The sequence below is a fragment of the Pan paniscus genome, chromosome 8 (assembly GCF_029289425.2).
Source record: "Pan paniscus chromosome 8, NHGRI_mPanPan1-v2.0_pri, whole genome shotgun sequence".
Lineage (NCBI taxonomy): Eukaryota > Metazoa > Chordata > Mammalia > Primates > Hominidae > Pan > Pan paniscus.
The window spans coordinates 27,991,948-28,010,500 of record NC_073257.2 but is presented as its reverse complement, the minus strand read 5'-3'; the positions used below and the strand labels follow the sequence as shown (position 1 = coordinate 28,010,500).

Below are 18,553 nucleotides of genomic sequence, written 5' to 3'. Positions count from 1 at the left end.
CACACCAAAAAATTCAGGTGGCTCTTTAAAGTCTCATTTTCCTCACTGAATGGGTTCTGATGATTATCTTTGCAAAACCACTGCGGAGACTTCCGGTGGCCTAGCAGCACATTTGAACAAGATCATCTCAGCAAAGCAAAGGACAGGACAGCTCTGTACAGAATGCAGTAGCAAATAAGAGAGGCTGAACTTCACCGGTCTTCTATTTGGCAATACTACAGAGTGCCTCCCTTCCCTCTTCTGAGAGAGACAGCGGACAATTTCAGCACAGAAGGCCGTGCACGTTTGCTTGGAAATCTAGGTCATGACCTTGACTTTGGGAAAGCCAGGGTGGCCTACCTGAAACTGTCCAATCCCCCAGCATCGTGGACACGTCCCCATGTCCCTCAAGATGTCTGTTCTGGTCTGAGCCGTCCGTAGTAGTGTCCAGGGAAAGCAGGGGTAGCTCAAAAATTTCTGTCAAGAGTTTTAGTGCTGCAAGCCTGGTTGGGACAGGGCGGTGGAGGGCTGGAAATACTGTTTTGACTTTGAATTTGATTTTATAATGTATTAGATGGATAGATAGATGCGAAATGGAATGGTTAACATGTATGTGGAGGGGCGGGAAGAGTTTCTGGAAAGCCCCATCCCTGAGTGCCTACTCCTGAGTGGGAAAAACCCCTGCACGGGCTGGGAGCGCTCCCTAATTCGTCCAGAAGTAAAATCGCATGGCCTGTGTTCCAAAAATGCCGCCACTCAGGATGTCAAGTCTGCACGTTTGCAGCTTTGAGAGCCGAGCCCCAGGCAGAGGCACCGCGCAGGCCTGGATGTACAGGACTCGGCCCTGTGCAGGGCTGGCCAGGGTGAGCAGGGTTGGAGCTGGCGGGGCGGGGAGGGGCGGGGCCATCGGGGGGGGGGGGGGGCTGCAGCGGTGGGCGGGGTTAGAGGGCGGGTTTGAAGCCGGCAGGGTGGGGAAAGGCGGGGCTGGAGGGGAGGGGTCTCAGAGGCGGGCGGGGTTAGAGAGCTGGATTGAAGCCGGCGGGACAGGGAGAGGCGGGGCTTGGTGGGGAGGGACGAAGAGGTGGGCGGGGTTCAAGCCCGTGGGGCAGGGCGGGGCCGGCGGGCAGGGCGGGGCCGGCGGGCAGGGCGCGGACGGTGAGGGGCGGGGATGGAGGGCGGGGAGGGGGCGGGGCGCGGGCGGGGCGCGGGCGGGGCGGGGCGTAGCGCCCGGGCTCCGACTCCAAGCAGTACGGCGGGAGGCACTAGAGGGAGCTGCGGCCGCCCCGGCCCGGCCCCGAGCGCCGCCTCCCCAGCCAGCGCCGCCGCGATGGCGGAGGACAGCGAGTCTGCGGCCAGCCAGCAGAGCCTGGAACTGGACGACCAGGACACGTGCGGGATAGACGGGGACAATGAGGAGGAGACGGAGCACGCCAAAGGGTAGGGGAGGCGCGCTGGCGCACCGGGCGCGACAGGGCGGGGACCGCGCGCGCCAGGGTCTCCCGCTCGGGGGTGGCTCCCAGGACTGGGGGTTCTTCGGCCGCTCCGCCCCGCGATGGCTTCTCCGTGGCGCGGAGCCCATGGTGAGGTCCGGGGCGCGCGGCTCGCGGGAGAGTGCAGTGCGCGGGGAGGCGAGGCCCGGGGTGGGCGGGGAGGCTGGGGCCCGGGCGGGGAGACGCTACTGTCACTTGCCGCGCGCCCCCGGCCAGCCTCGCCCATCCCCGCCGGCGGCCTGGCCCAGGAGGCGCATGTTGCCCTCGCCCGCGGGTGGCTCCGGTGGGCGCCGAGGAGAGGCGCTACGCCCTTCCCTTTGTGGCGGCCGCAGCCTGGGGTAGGAGGTCGCCCTCCCCTGCCCCCTGCCATCCTTGTTAAGTCCCTTCAGACTCCCTCTCCGCAGCCGCCACCCGAAAAGAATGGGCAAAGACGTGGGTGGAGCGGCGTGGAGGTGCCCCTGATGGTGTCGGGGCCACAGGCGGCCAACTGCGCAAAGTTCTGGCGCCGAGGGGGTCCCGGGCCCGGCCCCTGCTGGGGATACTGGGCTTTGCACCGCCTCGCCTGTCCCTAGAGCTCTTCAGAGCAGGGCCGATCCCCTGAACCGGGCTCCCGCTGACCTGGCCGTATCCTGTTTGCAAAGCTGGTATTTGATCTCCAAAACTCGATGCACCACGCATTTTCACACTTGATCGGGTTTCTTAATCCTTTCCCTTTGCCCCCGAACCCTGCAGACTTGATTTGCTCTTCTGTTGGAGAAAAGGATTGCTTCAGGTGAAGGCCGGTGTTGATGCTCTCTTTTTAGAGGCAGTGGGTCATTTTAAATAAAAACTGGTGTCCTTTTAAAGTGCTGTTTACATTACCCTTTTACCCTATTGGATTCAAACTATGCGCTGGCACAGAGCGGTTCTTGCTACACCCTTAGAAGTGAGATTTTTCGAACCATGGTGAGTGACGGAGAAGTGGGTCAGCTTAAAAAACATGATAGGGAGGCCTGAGTCACAGATGGTTTACTGAGTTCATAGAGAGATTCTTGAAATGATTGATCATTGAAAGTGTAAATCATTTGCATTCTACTTGTCTACTTTAAGATTTATTATAGAAAGGGACTTTTGACTGACCTCTAATTCATTATAAAATATTAACAAGAAATCAAGAAAAAGAAAAGCTGACTATGTGCATCTCCCATTTGCAAGTTGTTTTTATCTTTGCCGTGAATACTTCAGTGGCGGCTGCAAGTATCGAATGTTCGAGTCTAGAATATTTTTTTTTAAAGAGAGGAAAGGAAATTGCATAGGAATCTGAACCTGAGCTCTGTTTATGCAGGGATAGAAACGTGTTTGTGATAGATAGCTAAATACAAATATGTTTTTGAAACGGTAGTTCTATTGCCAGAAATGGGCCCAGGTGCAGATGCAAGCTGATGGATTAGCTTCAGTACCTGTGTTTTCTTTCTGGAGAGACCCTGGACTTTTATCTTCTCTGCTGTAATTTCTGTTCATTGTTCCTCCTTTGATTGATATTCTAGGTTGGGGGCTTGATTAGGACTTCTTTGCCTACACTGTTGAGAATGTCCCTGGTACAAAGAATTCCTCATCTGTGTGCGCATTGATCTGAGCCTGTCCCCCGACACCTTTCAAGAAGCTAAAGTTCCCAGAGTAGCACCCAGAGGCATCTGTGCTGCCTTCGGAAGTTTTCAGTTTTGTATATCAGCACATTTTATATATTAGAAAGGTTAATCAAAATTTAGAGATGCCCCATGGACTGAAATGTTTTAACCAAGAGCAGATACCATGTTAATAGCTTCTAGTGGGAAAAGATTAACATAATGGATGTATTGTACTCTATTTAAATGTAAGGAGATTAAGAAAACTCCAAATGACTGCTCTCCTTGGATTGCCTGTTTGGATTTGAATTTAGACAATGTGTGCCAAATTTGGGGGAGTAAATGTGTTTTATTTGGCTCGTGTACTGATGATATCGCAGTAGAAACCTAGGTTTTCTTTAAGTAGCTCAAGTTTGTAAATGTTAAAATTTGAAAGACTCTTTTTCTATACTCGGCCTCTTCATTCCCATCAGTTTAAATAAATAACAAATAATGAGCCTTTGGATGAATCAATAAGAACATGTTTCACCTCTTAAAGGCAGTTTGTCAATTTGAGGCCACCAGGCAGCAGCCAGTGCAGAGAGGTAATTTACTGAATAGTGCCCTTGTGGCCTGAAAGAATTCATTTACCCCACCACTCAGTATAATGTATTTACTAGTCCTTTTAGACATATTAAGTTGAAACTAAAGCCTCAAATAAAAGGAAAATACCCAATTAGAGTCTTGTTTTGCACCAAAATGTAAGTATTTAAATATGTAAAACTGCATATGCTTTTCTTTTATTTTCATGGAATTTTCTTCATGGACTAAAAAGGGTATTTCGTTTTATAGATAATGCTAAGAGTCCATGAATGAAATATCAGATGTTTTATGTTTAATTAAAAGCAATGGCGTAAGTATTATAAAATACTTGAGTCTCACTGTCTTTATATCTTGTTTTTCATGGAAAATGTACCTTTTTTTTTTTTTTTTTTTTTTGAGACAGTCTTTCTCTGTCACCCAGGCTGGAGTGCGGTGGTGCAATCTCGGCTCACTGCAACCTCCGCCTCCTGGATTCAAGCAATTCTCCTGTCTCAGCCTCCTGAGTAGCTGGGATTACAGGCGCGTGGCACCACACCCAGCTAATTTTTGTATTTTTAGTAGAGATGGGGTTTCACCATGTTTGCCAGGCTGGTCTCGAACTTCTGACCTTAGGTGATATGCTTGCCTCGGCCTCCCAAAGTGCTGGGATTACAGGTGTAAGCCAGTGTAAAGAGTTAAATGTACTCTTTAACTTTTTGGTCCACCCAAGCGTGGAAGTGGCAAACCACTATAAAACTTTCATGAATTACAAAAAACATGGGGGAAGAAGGGATTGTCAGTTTTAATTAGTGAGACTATATTCAGACAAGTATAATTTTATTATTTTCAAACAATGTGTGGCAATTAGAACCAGGCTAATAGAGGATTGCCTAAAGAGATCTTTATATAACTTACTTTAACATGTGATTTGCAATTAGAATTAGGGAGTAGGTCTTTATAAAGAGCTTGAAGGAGCCTGGAAAGACTTTCTACATAGATAAAAATTAACCTCAGTCCAGCTTCCTATATGAATTATTAGAAATAGTCCAGATTACTGAAGATTTCTGTTCTGCTATGGGTGGTAGTGGTACAAAAGAGGTGACCTGGAGGATGATTTTTTTTTTTTTTGAGATGGAGTTTTGCTCTTGTCACCCAGGCTGGAGTGCAATAGTACGATCTTGGTGCACTGCAACCTCCGCCTCCCGGGTTCAAGCAATTCTTCTGCCTCAGCCTCCCAAGTAGCTGGGATTACAGGCGTGCATCACCACGCCCAGCTAATTTTGTATTTTTAATAGAGACGGGATTTTACCGTGTTGGTTAGGCTGGTCTCAAACTCCTGACCTGAGGTGATCCCCGCCTCTGCATCCCAAAGTGCTGGGATTACAGGCGTGCGCCACCATACCTGGCTAATTTTGTATTTTTAGTAGAGATGGGGTTTTACCATGTTGGTCAGGCTGGTCTTGAACTCCTGACCTCAGGTGATCCCCAGGCCTCGGCCTCCCAAAGTGCTGGGATTACAGGCCATGGTGCGGGGCCTGGAGGATGAATTTCCTAGGAGCTTTCACTGTTGGATCTGAGGTTAAGATGCTCAAGGATCTTTAATACTTCCCTCATTTTGCTGTGTTTTTGCCTTCTGTTACTTTCTTCTGAAGGGCTTTGGGGACATTGAGGACAGGCCAAATTGTTGAAGAATTATTTAGAACCCACTGTCTTCTCGCTGTCCTTTTGATGTCCGGCTTCTCCAGTTATGAAATACATTTGGTATTGGTCATGATCTCGTACTGAGCTAATGTTATGGTCCATTGTTGGAGACAGAGTCAAATAAAATTCGTGTTGAACTTTGGTAACAAAACCAAATCTGTCCCCTTGCTTAACCAACATTGACTTACAGAGCGCATATACTTCCTAGAAAAATAGATGTTTCTCATAGCTTTCCGTTAAGAGAGCTTTTCCCTCAATATTCACTGGAAGCAGCTACTAAGAAGATTTATATAGGAACCAAAATAAACATAGGTGAGTATGTTTTTGTGGGCAGATACATGACTAAATTAGTCCCTGGGGTAGACATGAAATAGGGTTAAGACCTTTTTTTTTTTTTTTTTTTTTGAGACCAATTCTCGCTCTGTCCCCCAGGCTGAAGTGCAGTGGCGCGATCTCGGCTCACTGCAAGCTCTGCCTCCCAGGTTCATGCCATTCTCTTGCCTCAGCTTCCGGAGTAGCTGGGACTACAGTAGGCGCCCGCCACCACGCCCGGCTAATTTTTTTGTATTTTTAGTAGAGACGGGGTTTCACCATGTTAGCCAGGATGGTCTCCATCTCCTGACCTTGTGATCCGCCCGCCTCGGCCTCCCAAAGTGCTGGGATTACAGGCGTGAGCCACCGTGCCCGGCCTAAGACGTTTTTAAGAGTTCTTTTTCTTAGAAAGATTGAAGATCTGGTATTGGACAAAGATGAAAACTTTGGAATTCTTTTAACAAAGAACATAATCTGTCTTCTACCATCCCCAATTTAGGGGGAAAAAAAAGGAAGTTCTTCTTTGGGCACTATGTTGTTGTATCTGACTTTATCTGTCTATTGTTGAAATTGAGTTGGGAACTTCCCCTTTGTCAGCTGTGTGGTATCAGTGGGAAAACGCAGAAACATTATGACTTGCAATAAGTTTTTCTTACGGAAAATTTAGGGATAACTCAAAGCTGCCCTTTCTGAAATTTGATCTGTTATCAACTGTATAAATCTAAATGGAAAAATAGATTAACGACAGTCTTTGCCTGAGGGACCTCCTCAAACCAAGAACTACTGTTTGAAATGATCAAGTATCTGCTAAGACTTGCATCTGAATGGGTGATGTCACCCTTTGGCCCAGAACAAATTTTTTCCAGGGTTGTCTAAATATAGGACACATACTTTGCCATCTTTGTTTGTTAGTGCAAATGTACGTTATACATCTATACTAGTTAAAATCACTTTATTTTAACAGAACCAAGTTCTACTCCAAGTTCAAGAAATTGATTGTTGTTTCCTTTGAAAACATGTTAATGACTTTTTAAAAATACGCTTATTCAAAAATCAAACAATAGGGCCAGGTGTGGTGGCTCATGCCTGTCATCCCAGTGCTTTGGGAAGCCAAGGTGGAGGATCGCTTGAGGCCAAGAATTCAAGATCAACCTGGGCAACATAGCAAGACCCTATCTCGATGAAATAAAAAATGAGCTAGACATGGTGGTGCATGCGTATAGTTCCAGCTACTTGGGAGGCTGAGATGGGAGAATTGCTTCGGCCCAGAGAGCTGTGATCGCACTACTGTACTCCAGCCTGGGCAACAGAATGAGACTCTGTCTAAAAATATACATATATATATATCTCTCTCTTATATGTATATATTTATATATATCACATATATAAATATCAAAAGATATCAAATATATAGATATATAAATATCAAATATATAGAGATATATAAATATCAAATACAGATATATAATATCAAATACATAGAGATATATAAATCAAATATATATATAAATAAAATATATATATATCAAACAATAAGGTATATAAGGTAGAGTGAAAGCCCCTGGTCACCTTATTTCCCAGAGCTGTCACCACTGATAGTTTAATGAACTCACTTTTTAATATGTGTGTGTGTTTAACATTGCTGGGATCTTATTGTACCTGGGTGCATTTGTTACCATGTATGTTTCGCTGACTCTTATTGTTGTGTGCTGGAACTTTCTGGGGTGATAGTAATCCAGTTGGGCAGTCATCAACACATGGAGCACTTGCATGTGACAAGTGTGACTGAGCTGAATGTTTTTATTTTATTTGAATTAATTTAAATTTAAATAGCTCCATGTGACTAGTGGCTATCATACTGGATAGCTCAGATCATATTCAGTCTTTGAATTTTGTTTATAAGCTTTCTTGGTACTCAAAAATTTCTGTATTTTATTTCCTGTCTTTGGTAGAATATGTCTGGTTTTCGTTCTTTTTTTCTTCTGTGGATTATCTGTACACTTTTTTTTTTTTTTTTTTTTTTGAGACAAGGTCTCACTCTGTCATCTGGGCTGGAGTGCAGTGGCACAATCTCAGCTCACTACAGCCTTGACCTCCTGGACTCAAGTGATCCTCCCACCTCAGTCTCTCAAGTAGCTAGGGCTACAGGCACATGCCACCACACCTGGCTAATTTTTGTATTTTTGTAGAGACAGGGTCTCACTATGTTGTCTAGGCTGGTCTCAAACTCCTGAACTCAGGCAGTTCACCCACCTCTGTCTCCCAAAGTGTTGGGACTACAGGCGTGAGCCACCGTGCCCGGCGATCTGTACATTTTGAACAAGTATGTTTTCATCTATATTTCTTTATCCATATCAAAAAATTAACCACTATTTAAAATATTCTACCATCTCACAAGAAAAGTCATGTAGGATATTTTGACTTCTTTTCATTTCCTAGGTTTAATTGAAATAACCTGGAATTCTAATTCTTTTATTTTTGCCCTTGTGTCACTAGAGACTTTTTTCTTAACTATTACATGTTTCACATTCCTGTTAACAAAAACATTTTAGACTTTCCTGACAGCTTTATTGTTTTTATGGGTTTCCATCGTTCTTTATAAAACACATCCTCCCGGCCAGGCGTGGTGGCTCGCACCTGTAATCCCAGCACTTTGGGAGGCCGGGGTGGGCGGATCACCTGAGGTCAGGAGTTCGAGACCAGCCTGGACAACATGGTGAAACCCCATCTCTACTAAAAATACAAAAAAAAATTAGCCAGGTGTGGTGGGGGGCATATGTAATCTCAGCTACTCGGGAGGCTGAGGCAGGCAGGAGAATCACTTGAACCCAGGAGGTGGAGGTTGCAGTGAGTCGAGATTGCACCATTGCACTCCAGCCTGGGCGACAGAGCAAGACTCTGTCTCAAAAAAATAAAAGTAAAAAATAAAACACATCCTGTCTTTTTCTTCTTTAATAGCATTCTCACATGATTTTTTTTCTTAGAGTGAGTGGATGATATATTTTGAGTTCTTGCGTGTCTGAAAATGCCATTCTTTTCCCCTCCCACATAATGCATAGCCTGGGTGTGCATGTGACTCTATGATAACAATCGTTTTCCTTGAAACTCCATAAACGTTGTTTTAATATCTTCCAGTATTTACTGGTACAGATGTTGTTTTCTTTGTTTTTTTTTTTGATTTTTGAGGCAGAGTCTCGCTCTGTCACCCAGGCCAGGCTGGTCTCGAACTCCTGACCTTGACCTCAGGTGATCCACCTGACTCGGTTCCCCAAAGTGCTGGGACTACAGGTGTGAGCCACTGTGCCTGGCCAGATGCTGTTTTCTCTGCTTCTCTGTCTTTTGTAGGTAATCTTATTCTTTTTGTCTGTTTTAACTTGTTTTCAGTCTAGAAGCTTCTGGCATTTTTTCCCTGTTGTTCTATTACCAAAGGGTTTCCATGTCCTTTCACATGCTGGGATCGCCTGTCCTTTATTTTTTATTTTTTGCAATGGAGTCTTACTCTGTTGCCCAGGCTGGAGTGCAGTGTCGTCATCTTTGCTCACTGCAACGTCCACCTCCCAGGTTCAAGCAATTCTCCTGCCTCAGCCTCCCAAGTAGGCAGGATTATAGACGCACACTACCATGCCTAGCTAATTTTTGTATTTTTAGTAGAGACGGGGTTTCACCACGTTGGCCGGCTGGTCTCGAACTCCTGATCTCAAGCGATCTCAAACAATCTCCCCACCTCAGCCTCCCAAAGTGCTGGGATTACAGGTGTGAGCCACTGCACCTGGCACCTTTCCTTTACTATCTAAACCAAATGGCCTGAGCTGATACATGTTCATGGGGGTTTCTTGGGGTCTTAAGTTTTCATGGTCCTCAGGCACACCCACACTGCAGCCAACTTGCCCCATCACCGGGCTCCTTGTGCCTGTGTGTCCTTAGGGTGCTCTTTTTCTTCAACATTTGACCTTGGGTGGAACACGGTTATCTTCAGTTCTGTGTCTCTCACCACCCTCCTCCCAGGAATCACTAAAATCCAGCTATTGTGCACAGCATTTGCTGAAGCGTTTGTGGCTAATGGGGAGGGAGGGAGGTCTGATTAGAGTAGCGCAGAAAACAACTTTGAATTCAGTGTCAGACATCATTGTTCACCAAGAGGAATTTGTTACTGCCCATGCCTTTCTGTGGGTCATGGCTTCCTCTGCTTCTGAGAGTGTCTCCTGATCTTTCTTCTCCTCTTCTCTAAGTTCAAGGTCAGCGCAAATGTCCTTTCTTTCATGAAGCCTTCCGCAGCCACTATGACCAAAGGCGCTGACCCCTGCCGGAAGCCCTGTAGCTCTTAGTGAGTGTATCTTTCCCGTGACATCTTTCCCAGTTGCTCTCACCTTATCTCCCCAGCCCTCTGCTCGGGCAGACCCTCATTCTCCTGCCCCAAGCTGTGGCTACTAGAGGTGAGTTCCTTGTCCACAATCACAAATGGGAGATGTGGGTCTTTGCGTCTGTTGCTTAATGTGTGTGTAGCATCTACCAACCAGCTAGAGTAAAAGGTTTTATTTTGCTGGGCGCAGTGGCTCACGCCTGTAATCCCAGCACTTTGGGAGGCCGAGGCGGGTGGATCACCTGAGGTCAGTAGTTCGAGAGCAGCCTGGGCTACATGGTGAAACCCCATCTCTACTGAAAATACAAAAATTAGTCTGGCACGATGGCGGGCACCTGTAATCCCAGCTAATCGGGAGGCTGAGGCAGAATTGCTTGAACCCGGGAGATGGAGATCACTTTATAAGCACATACTGCAGTGAGCCGAGATTGTGCCACTGTACTCCAGTGAGCCTGGGCGACAGTGAGACTCTGTCTCAATAAATAAATAAATAAATAAATAAATAAATAAATAAATAAATAAATAAATATTTTAAGGAGGTTTTATTTAAATATACAATAGGTTATCTGAAAATAAAGTATGGCTGGACTTTATTAGAATTAAACATTATAGAAAGTCAAGTACCCAAGGTCCATCTGTCTTTCTAACCTCTCTCCCTTTCTGTCTCAGTCTCTGTCAACTAGACTGCCCCAAGCATCTGTTCCTTAGTTCAGATTCTCCAGAAAGGATCCCACTGGTTTCTGGCCAAGAAAGGGATTATCCAGGCATGATCCAGTCCACTGTGATGGAGAAGGGAAAGGGAGGGGTAGAAGAGAATTGTGTGGTACAACATGGCCACTGAGGGCCACACCTTTGGTGAGACCTGTGGGCAAAGGGAGTTTTCAGGGAAGGACATAGTGAACAATGCTGGCACGTTGCTGGGACTGAATTGTATCTCCCTGCCAATTCATATGTTGAAGCCTAAATCCCCAACGTGATGGTGTCTGGAGGTGGCACCTTTGGGGGGTAAATAGCTTACAAGGGTGGAGTCCCTATGAATCAGATCAGTGTATGCTTATAAAGAGATAGAGTCCAGTGCTTTGTTGCTCTGCCAAGAATGAGGCCCTCACCAAAAACCTGACCCTGCTGGCACCCTGATCTTGGTGGACTTCCAGCCTCCAGAACTGTAAGAAATAAATGTCTTTTCTTTAAGTAATCAGTCTATCGTATTCTGTAATAGCAGGCTGAACTAAGACACACCTCAGAACATGTTTGCAGAACACAGCGTGTCTGCCTGTCTACTCACAGGTAGATTGTGTGCATGGAGACAGCACTTTCAGTCTCCAATCCTTGCAATACCTGGTACCTTGCATGTGTTTGTAACTTACTAAAGATTTGCAGAATGGATTCCAATAGCTCTTAATTCCCATTGACAAATTTATTTCAAATTGTCTTTATTTTATATGCATTAAGAATATGTGAAGGCTTTTCTTTTTCTACTTCTCATTGAGAGGACTTTGGCTGTAGAGTTTTTAGTTTTGGTCTGCTGTATAGGGCCCAACATTTTTAAATGGTAACTAATTTTTTGACCTCTTGGCATATGCTTATGTATTTTTCTTTTTTTTTTTTTTGAGACAGAGTATCGCTCTGTTACCCAGGCTGGAGTGCAGTGGCGTGATCTTGGCTCACTGCAACCTCCACCTCCTGGGTTCAGGAGATTCTCCTGCCTCAGCCTCCCAAGTAGCTGGGATTACAGGCGCCTGCCACCATGCCCGGCTAATTTTTGTATTTTTAGTAGAAATGGATTTTTGCCATGTTGGCCAGGATGGTCTTGAACTCCTGACCTCAAGTGATCTGCCCTCCTTTGGCCTCCCAAAGTGCTGGGTCTACAAGCGTGAGCCACCGTGCCCAGCCTTATATATTTTCCCTGGTTGACTCATTACAATAACAAATGAAGAGATTGTGGCTTATCAGTTTTAATAAGTTATCCAGGCCATAACTCAAATTCAAACTTAGCTTTTAAGTCTATCTGACTGTAAATCTGTTGCTTTTCACTAAACTACAGTCTCTTGGACTCTCAATAAGAGTAATTTGATAATGTCTCAAGGTCTTTTTCTTTATAAGTCATAGATTGATTACCAACCTGAACACCTTTGGAGCCAAAATTCACCAGTGTAATGGGTCAATGAATTAATTTTTTTAAAATCATACATTTCTTTGCTTAAAGAATATTGCAAATCAATAATTAGGAACTCTTTTGTCTCTAGTTCCTTAAAGGACTCCTTTTATTTTATAGCATCAGTGTACTTAGTAACAAGTTTTTTTCTTTTTTGCTTCTTTCATGGCTTAATCATCTCTTTTCTGACTGCCTTACCTGTAGCCTTGTACATATCAGCACCCCTTTCTCTGGAGCCTCTGCCCCCTGCCCCCAGCATCACCATCATTCAGAGTTCCACGAAGCCAGGTTCCTGTGAGAAGTGACATGGCCCACGGAATCTGGTTTTTCATCTCCTGGGTGAAAGCGCTGCCGGGAGGTACCCACTTCAGCCCTCTTGTACCCCATTGCTGCAGCCTATGCCCAGTCTGCCCTGGATGGTGGCTCTTTGTAGATGCTTTGAGTAAGTTAGTGGCCTGTCATGCTTTCCCAGCCTTAGGAGAAAACCTGGTTGGAGTCGAGGACTGAATTGGGATGTCACCTTTACAGTTTCTGTTTTGTTTAGTGCGCTTCTGTTCCTGGCTTAAACTCACAGTGCCCCGGGGAAATAGGGACTTCTTTATTTCCGTAGCTGTGTTCTCTCAGTGTTCCAGCTCATATAGTACCTTCCCAGAGAAGGCTAGGGATTCAGTTAATATAAGAAATTCCCATAGTTTTTTCCTTTAGTGTTTCTTTTTTTGGGAGGGCAGGGGGATAGTTGTTCTTCACTACTTTAGGGGTATTTATTAACATTTTAAGAAAACTGAAGAAAGAACCAGTGAAAGCAGAGTGCTTATTTTGGTTTCCAAATGAAGTTTTTAAAAAGTTCTTTTTGCGAAACCTTTTTTTTGTTGTTGTTGAGACAGAGTCTAGCTCTGTCGCTCAGGCTGGAGTGCAGTGGCACAATCTCGGCTCACTGCAACCTCCGCCTCCCGGGTTCACGCAATTCTCCTGCCTCAGCCTCCTGAGTAGCTGGGATTACAGGCATGTGCCACCACGTATGGCTAATTTTTGTATTTTTAGTAGAGATGGGGTTTCACCATGTTGGTCAGGCTGGTCTCAAACTCCTGACCTTGTGATCCTCCCGCCTCGACCTCCCAAAGTGCTTAGATTACAGGCGTGAGCCACCGCGCCTGGCCTGAAACCACATTTTTAATGTAGAACATTCGAATGAATCACTAAGCAAAAACGCCATGCCTTGGTATATTCATATATACATTTTCCTATTTATAAATATTTACAAAAATGCAAATATGGTAGCCTCCGCCCCGTATTAGTCCGTTCTCATGCTGCTATAAGAATGTACGTTAGACCGGGTAATTTTTAAAGGAAGAGGTTTAATTGACTCACAGTTCTGCATAGTTGAAGAAGCCTTAGGAAACTTACACTCATGGCAGAAGGGGAAGCAAACACATCCTTCTTCACAGGGTGGCAGGAGAGAGAAGAGTGAGAGTGAGGGGGGTGAAAGCCCTTTATAAAATCGTCAGATTTCATGAGAACTCATTCCCTGTCATGAGTACAGCATGAGGGTAACCGCCCCCATGATTCAGTTACTTCCCTCCAGGTCCCTCCCATAACATATGGGGATTATGGGAACTACAGTTCAATATGAGATTTGGATGGGGACACACCCAAACCACATCACCCCCTTATCTGTGATTTTGCTTTCTGCAGTTTCAGTTACCCTTGGTCAACGTTGGTTCAAAAATATTCCATGGAAAATTCCAGAAACAATTCCTAAGTTCTAAATTTCATGCCCTTCCAAGTAGCATGATGAAATCTGGGGCCATCCCACCCTGTCCCGCCCTGGATGCGACTTTTCTCTTTGCCAGCATCCCCGCCTGCAGGTCACTTAGTAGCCATCTCTGTGATCAAATTCACTGTCTTGGAATCACAGTGCTTGTGGTCAAGTGACCCTTACTTTACTTCCATGGCCTTAAAGCACAAGAGGAGTGGCACTGGCAATTTGGATACACCATAGAGAAGCCATAAAGTGCTTTCTTAAGTGAAAAGGTGAAAGTTCTCAATAAGAAAAGAAGATCATATACTGTGGTTGTAAGAAGGAATCCTTGGGGCCAGGTGCAGTGGCTCATGTCTATAATCCCACCACTTTGGGAGGCCAAGGTGGGAGGATCACTTGAGCCCAGGAGTTCGAGATCAGTCTGGGTAATATAGCAAGATCCTGCCTCTACAAAAAAAAAAAAAAAAAAAAAACTAGCCCGGCATAGTGGCATACACCTGTACTCCTAGCTACTCAGGAGGCTGAGGCGGGAGGATCACTTGAGCCCGGAAGTTCAAGGCTGCAGTGAGCTATGATTGCATCACTGCACTTCAGCCTGGATGACAGAGTGAGACCCAATCTCTTAAAAAAACACAACAAAAAAGGCTTTGCAGACGCCACCGCCACCAGGAGCCCTGTACTACCAGCCATGGTCAACCCCACCATGTTCTTCAACATCGCCATCAACAGCGAGGCCTTGGGGCACGTCTCCTTCGAACTGTTTGCAGACAAGTTTCCAAAGACAGAAATCTTTCGTGCTCTGAGCACTGGAGAGAAAGTATTTGGTTATAAGGGTTCCTGCTTTCACAGAATTATTCTAGGGCTTTTGTGTCAGGGTGGTGACTTTACATGCCATAATGGCACTGGTGGCAAGTCTGTCTACAGGGAGAAATTTGATGATGAGAACTTCATTCTGAAGCATACAGGTCCTGGCATCTTGTCCATGAAGCATACAGGTCCTGGCATCTTGTCCATGGCAAATGCTGGACCCAACACAAACGATTCCCAGTTTTTCATCTGCACTGCCAAGACCGAGTGGTTGGATGGCAAGCATGTGGTCTCTGGCAGGGTGAAAGAAGGCATCAAGATTGTGGAGGCCATGAAGCGCTATGGGTCCAAGAATGGCAAGAGCAGGAAGAAGATCACCACTGCTGACTGTGGACAACTCTAATAAGTTTGACTTGTGTTTTATCTTAACCACCAGACCATTCCTTTTGTAGCTCAGAAGAACACCCTCCACCCCATTTGCTCGCAGTATCCTAGAATCTTTGTGCTCTCACTGCAGTTCCCTTTGGGTTCTATGTTTTCCTTGTCCCCTTCCATGCCTAGCTGGATTGCAGAGTTAAGTTTATGACTATGAAATAAAAACTAACAAAAAATAATAATGATCTACCCATAAAATTGTGAAAAAGGAAAAATACCTTTGTGCATAGGCTATGAAGTTTAGGAGTGGGTACTAGCCATGGTTTTAGGCATCTCCTGGGAGACTTGGAATGCCTTCTTGAGGATAAGGGGCACCTACTGTATACTGTTTGTATTCATCTGTTGTCATTTGAAAGGAACTGAATGTCTTTCCAGGTCACCACACAGCCTGCACCTGAGTCAGGTCAATTGGCTGGCCATCCCGTCATGTGGTTCTACACAGGGTACCATTATTTATTTAGTCCCCTATTGCTGGACCCTCATGGCCAAGGCTGCCAGTGGGCCCCTTCTTCCACAGTGACAGTTTGTTCTGGGCACCTGGAGGGCCCCACTCATCCCTCCTGCTGGCTGGGATATGTGTACCAGTGGTAGGAAGTCATCCCACAGCACCTGCACCAAGCCAGCATCCTGGGGGCAGGGGAGACAGGACAGAGGGAGCCAGCCCTGCTGTCATTTTAGGGCACAAATTCCCCACTGAGGGATGCAGAGACCTTTTCACGAAAGATAAATGTGCTTGTGTTGTGAGTGGCTGTTATTTTGGGACTGGAGCCCACGCAGCTCAACCTGTATACTAACTAATAAAACGTCTGTGTGTAGGCCAGGTGCGGTGGCTCACGCCTGTAATCCCAGCACTTTGGGAGGCGAAGCGGGTGGATCACGAGATCAGGAGATCGAGACCATCCTGGCTAACACAGTGAAACCTCGTCTCTACTAAAAATACAAAAAAAAATTAGCCGGGCGTGGTGGCGGGCACCTGTAGTCCCAGCTACTCAGGAGGCTGAGGCAGGAGAATGGTGTGAACCTGGGAGGCGGAGCTTGCAGTGAGCCGAGATTGGCCACTGCACTCCAGCCTGGGCGACAGAACGAGACTCTGTCTCAAAAAAAATAAAATAAAATAAAATAAAACAAAACATCTGTGTGTAGCTTTGGCCTTAGAGACATTTTCGTGTTTTCATTATGTTACTTTTTGAGTAAGTAGTATGACGTATTCAGAGGTCAGCTGTGTGGTACAAAATTCAAAAGCCATCAAGGGGAGGCAACGAAGTTAAGTCTCATTCTCCCTGCGCTGAACTTCTCCCCCATAGGCAGCTCCTGTTGTGGGCTCTTGGTGTGTCCTTCCAGTGGTGGCAAGGATGGGAGCATGTGCACACGTGTGCCTCTGCAGGCCTTCAACACAAATGGCAGCATGCCTCTTGATTTTTCACTAACAGCATATCCTGGAGGTCTTTATATATCAAAATACGTAGATCAACCTCCTTTTAGTTTTATTGTATTTTTTTAGAGATGGCGGAGGGGAGGTCTCACTGTGTTACCCAGGCTGGTCTGGAACTCCTGACTTCAAGTGATCCTCTGGAGTTGCTGGGATTACAGGCGTGAGCCACCATGTTCAGCTCCAACCTCCTTTTTAAAAAGGCAGTGTGTGGGTCCTTTCCACTCAGAGACTCCTCTCTCTATATATAGAGAGCTGTTTCTCTTTCCCTTCTCTTCTATTAAACCTCCATTCCATAAAAAAAAGGGGGGGCTGCTGTATATTGTAGCATTGAATGGATACACCATTACCTCTTCAATCCATCCCCTATTAGTAGACAGTAAGGTAGTTTTAAGTCTTTTGTGCTAGTACACAGGGCTGAAGTTAATATCCTTGTACATGTATCACCTCTCCAGACTATTTCCTGATGAATATTTGAAAATCTTTCTCAGTTAAGTTTTAGGAAGGCAGTGTGGTGTGTTGAGATGAGTTTTAAACCAGGAACCAAGAAGCTTCCTTCACTAACCCTCCCTTGGACTTTGGAAGTCAGTTAACCCCTCTGGGGATGAGTGTCTTTATTGGTAAATGAAAAAAACTGCTTAAAAGGAGGCATTTGTCTTTAAAACTCATGATTTGACAAGTACATACTTTGTCCTGGGCCTGACCCCATCCTCAGGGATAACAGAAGGCTGGGGAAGGTTCTGAGAGGGAATAGCTCTGAGAAAACCACAGACTTTATGTATCAGGGACTCATCAGACCCCAGGGTTCTTCTTGAGTTGACTTTTTGCTGTCACTTCCTAAGGAAAAGGGGAAAAGATACGTTTTGGCAAAGGAGAGACCCCAGTCCTGCTTGTCCCAGCTTTAAGCCATCCCTTCTAGACACTGCCACTTGCTCCTTGTCTTGTAGACAACTTCTCAGAGCTCTGTGGTATTTCTCTGCTTTTTAAAAATTTATTTGTTTCTTTCCTCTACCATCCCAGAGTGGACTATGACTTCTGGCTCCCTTTTGAATCTGGGAGGTGCATTTCCTTTTGTGTTTGAGGACTCCAGGTTCACCTTTGTGCTTCCTGGTGAAAAGCGCCATTTGTACAGCCTCACCAACTTGTCTTTGACCTTTGACTTTGCTCATAGAAATTGTTTTCTCCGTCTCTCATCTCTGGCCTTTGCCCTTGGACACATATCACTGGCTCATATCACAGCCTTGGATCAAGCTATCTCATTTCTATGTTTGAGTATTACAACTTTTGTTTTGTTTTTGTTTTTGAGACAGAGTTTTACTCTGTTGCCCAGGCTGGAGTGCAGTGGCACGATCTTGGCTCACTGCAACCTCTGCCTCCCAGGTTCAAGTAGTTCTCCTGCCTCAGCCTCCCGAGTAGCTGGGATTATAGGCGCGTGCCACCACACCCGGCTAGTTTTTTATATTTTTGGTAGAGACGGGGTTTCACCATGTTGGCCAGGCTGGTCTTGAACTCCTGACCTTAGGTGATCCACCTGCCTCAGCCTCCCAAAGTGCTGGGATTACCAGCGTGAGCCACCACACCCAGCCAACTTTTTTTCTCTTTTTAAAACTGTCTAGAACTCAGCTCTTCTGAGCCACCAGCTCCCTCGAGGCTCATAAGCCACGGATCTGTCCCTGTTTGTCTGTCAGATGGCTGAACAATTTGAATTTCATCTTCAATTGTATATAATGATCTTAAAGATATGTAAATAACAAATTTTTAAAGCATTGAAAATATTTCTTCCTGTATTCCGACCTTGCACTGTCTACAAAGCCAGGTCTTTCTTCACAAACTAAACTTCATGCAAGACGCGTTTCTGGCCAATGAGTGTTATATGAAAGTTTTTTATAGTTTAACATTATCTCTTATCAGAATTGGGCTTTTGTGTGATGTAGACACCAAAATTGTTTGATAATTATGAA

At 45.5% G+C, this 18,553-nt stretch overlaps 2 protein-coding genes across 9 annotated transcripts in view; both read left to right on the top strand.

Annotated features, from left to right (window-relative positions):
- Nucleotides 1-1,190: 1,190 nt before the first annotated feature.
- The window catches only part of NMT2 (N-myristoyltransferase 2), a 63,459-nt gene continuing 46,096 nt past the window's right edge, over nt 1,191-18,553 (top strand). For 5 of the 8 annotated variants that reach the window (XM_057298826.2, XM_057298823.2, XM_057298825.1 and 2 more), the window contains exon 1: nt 1,191-1,416. In XM_057298826.2, coding sequence (XP_057154809.1) covers nt 1,307-1,416 — 110 coding nt within the window. In that variant the 5' untranslated portion in view covers nt 1,191-1,306. The remainder of the gene's footprint in view (nt 1,417-18,553) is intronic. The other 3 variants (XM_063607279.1, XM_055092439.2, XM_034930036.3) reach the window with 1 other exon arrangement.
- Nucleotides 12,288-15,378, top strand: LOC100969281 (peptidyl-prolyl cis-trans isomerase A-like). Its single transcript, XM_034930039.3, has one exon. The coding sequence runs from the start codon at nt 14,493-14,495 to the stop codon at nt 15,129-15,131; it is 639 nt and encodes a 212-aa protein (XP_034785930.1). The 5' UTR covers nt 12,288-14,492; the 3' UTR covers nt 15,132-15,378.

Excerpts from the sequence above, each read along its gene's own strand:
- LOC100969281 (XM_034930039.3), top strand. The coding sequence starts at position 14,493 with ATGATTGCATCACTGCACTTCAGCCTGGATGACAGAGTGAGACCCAAT.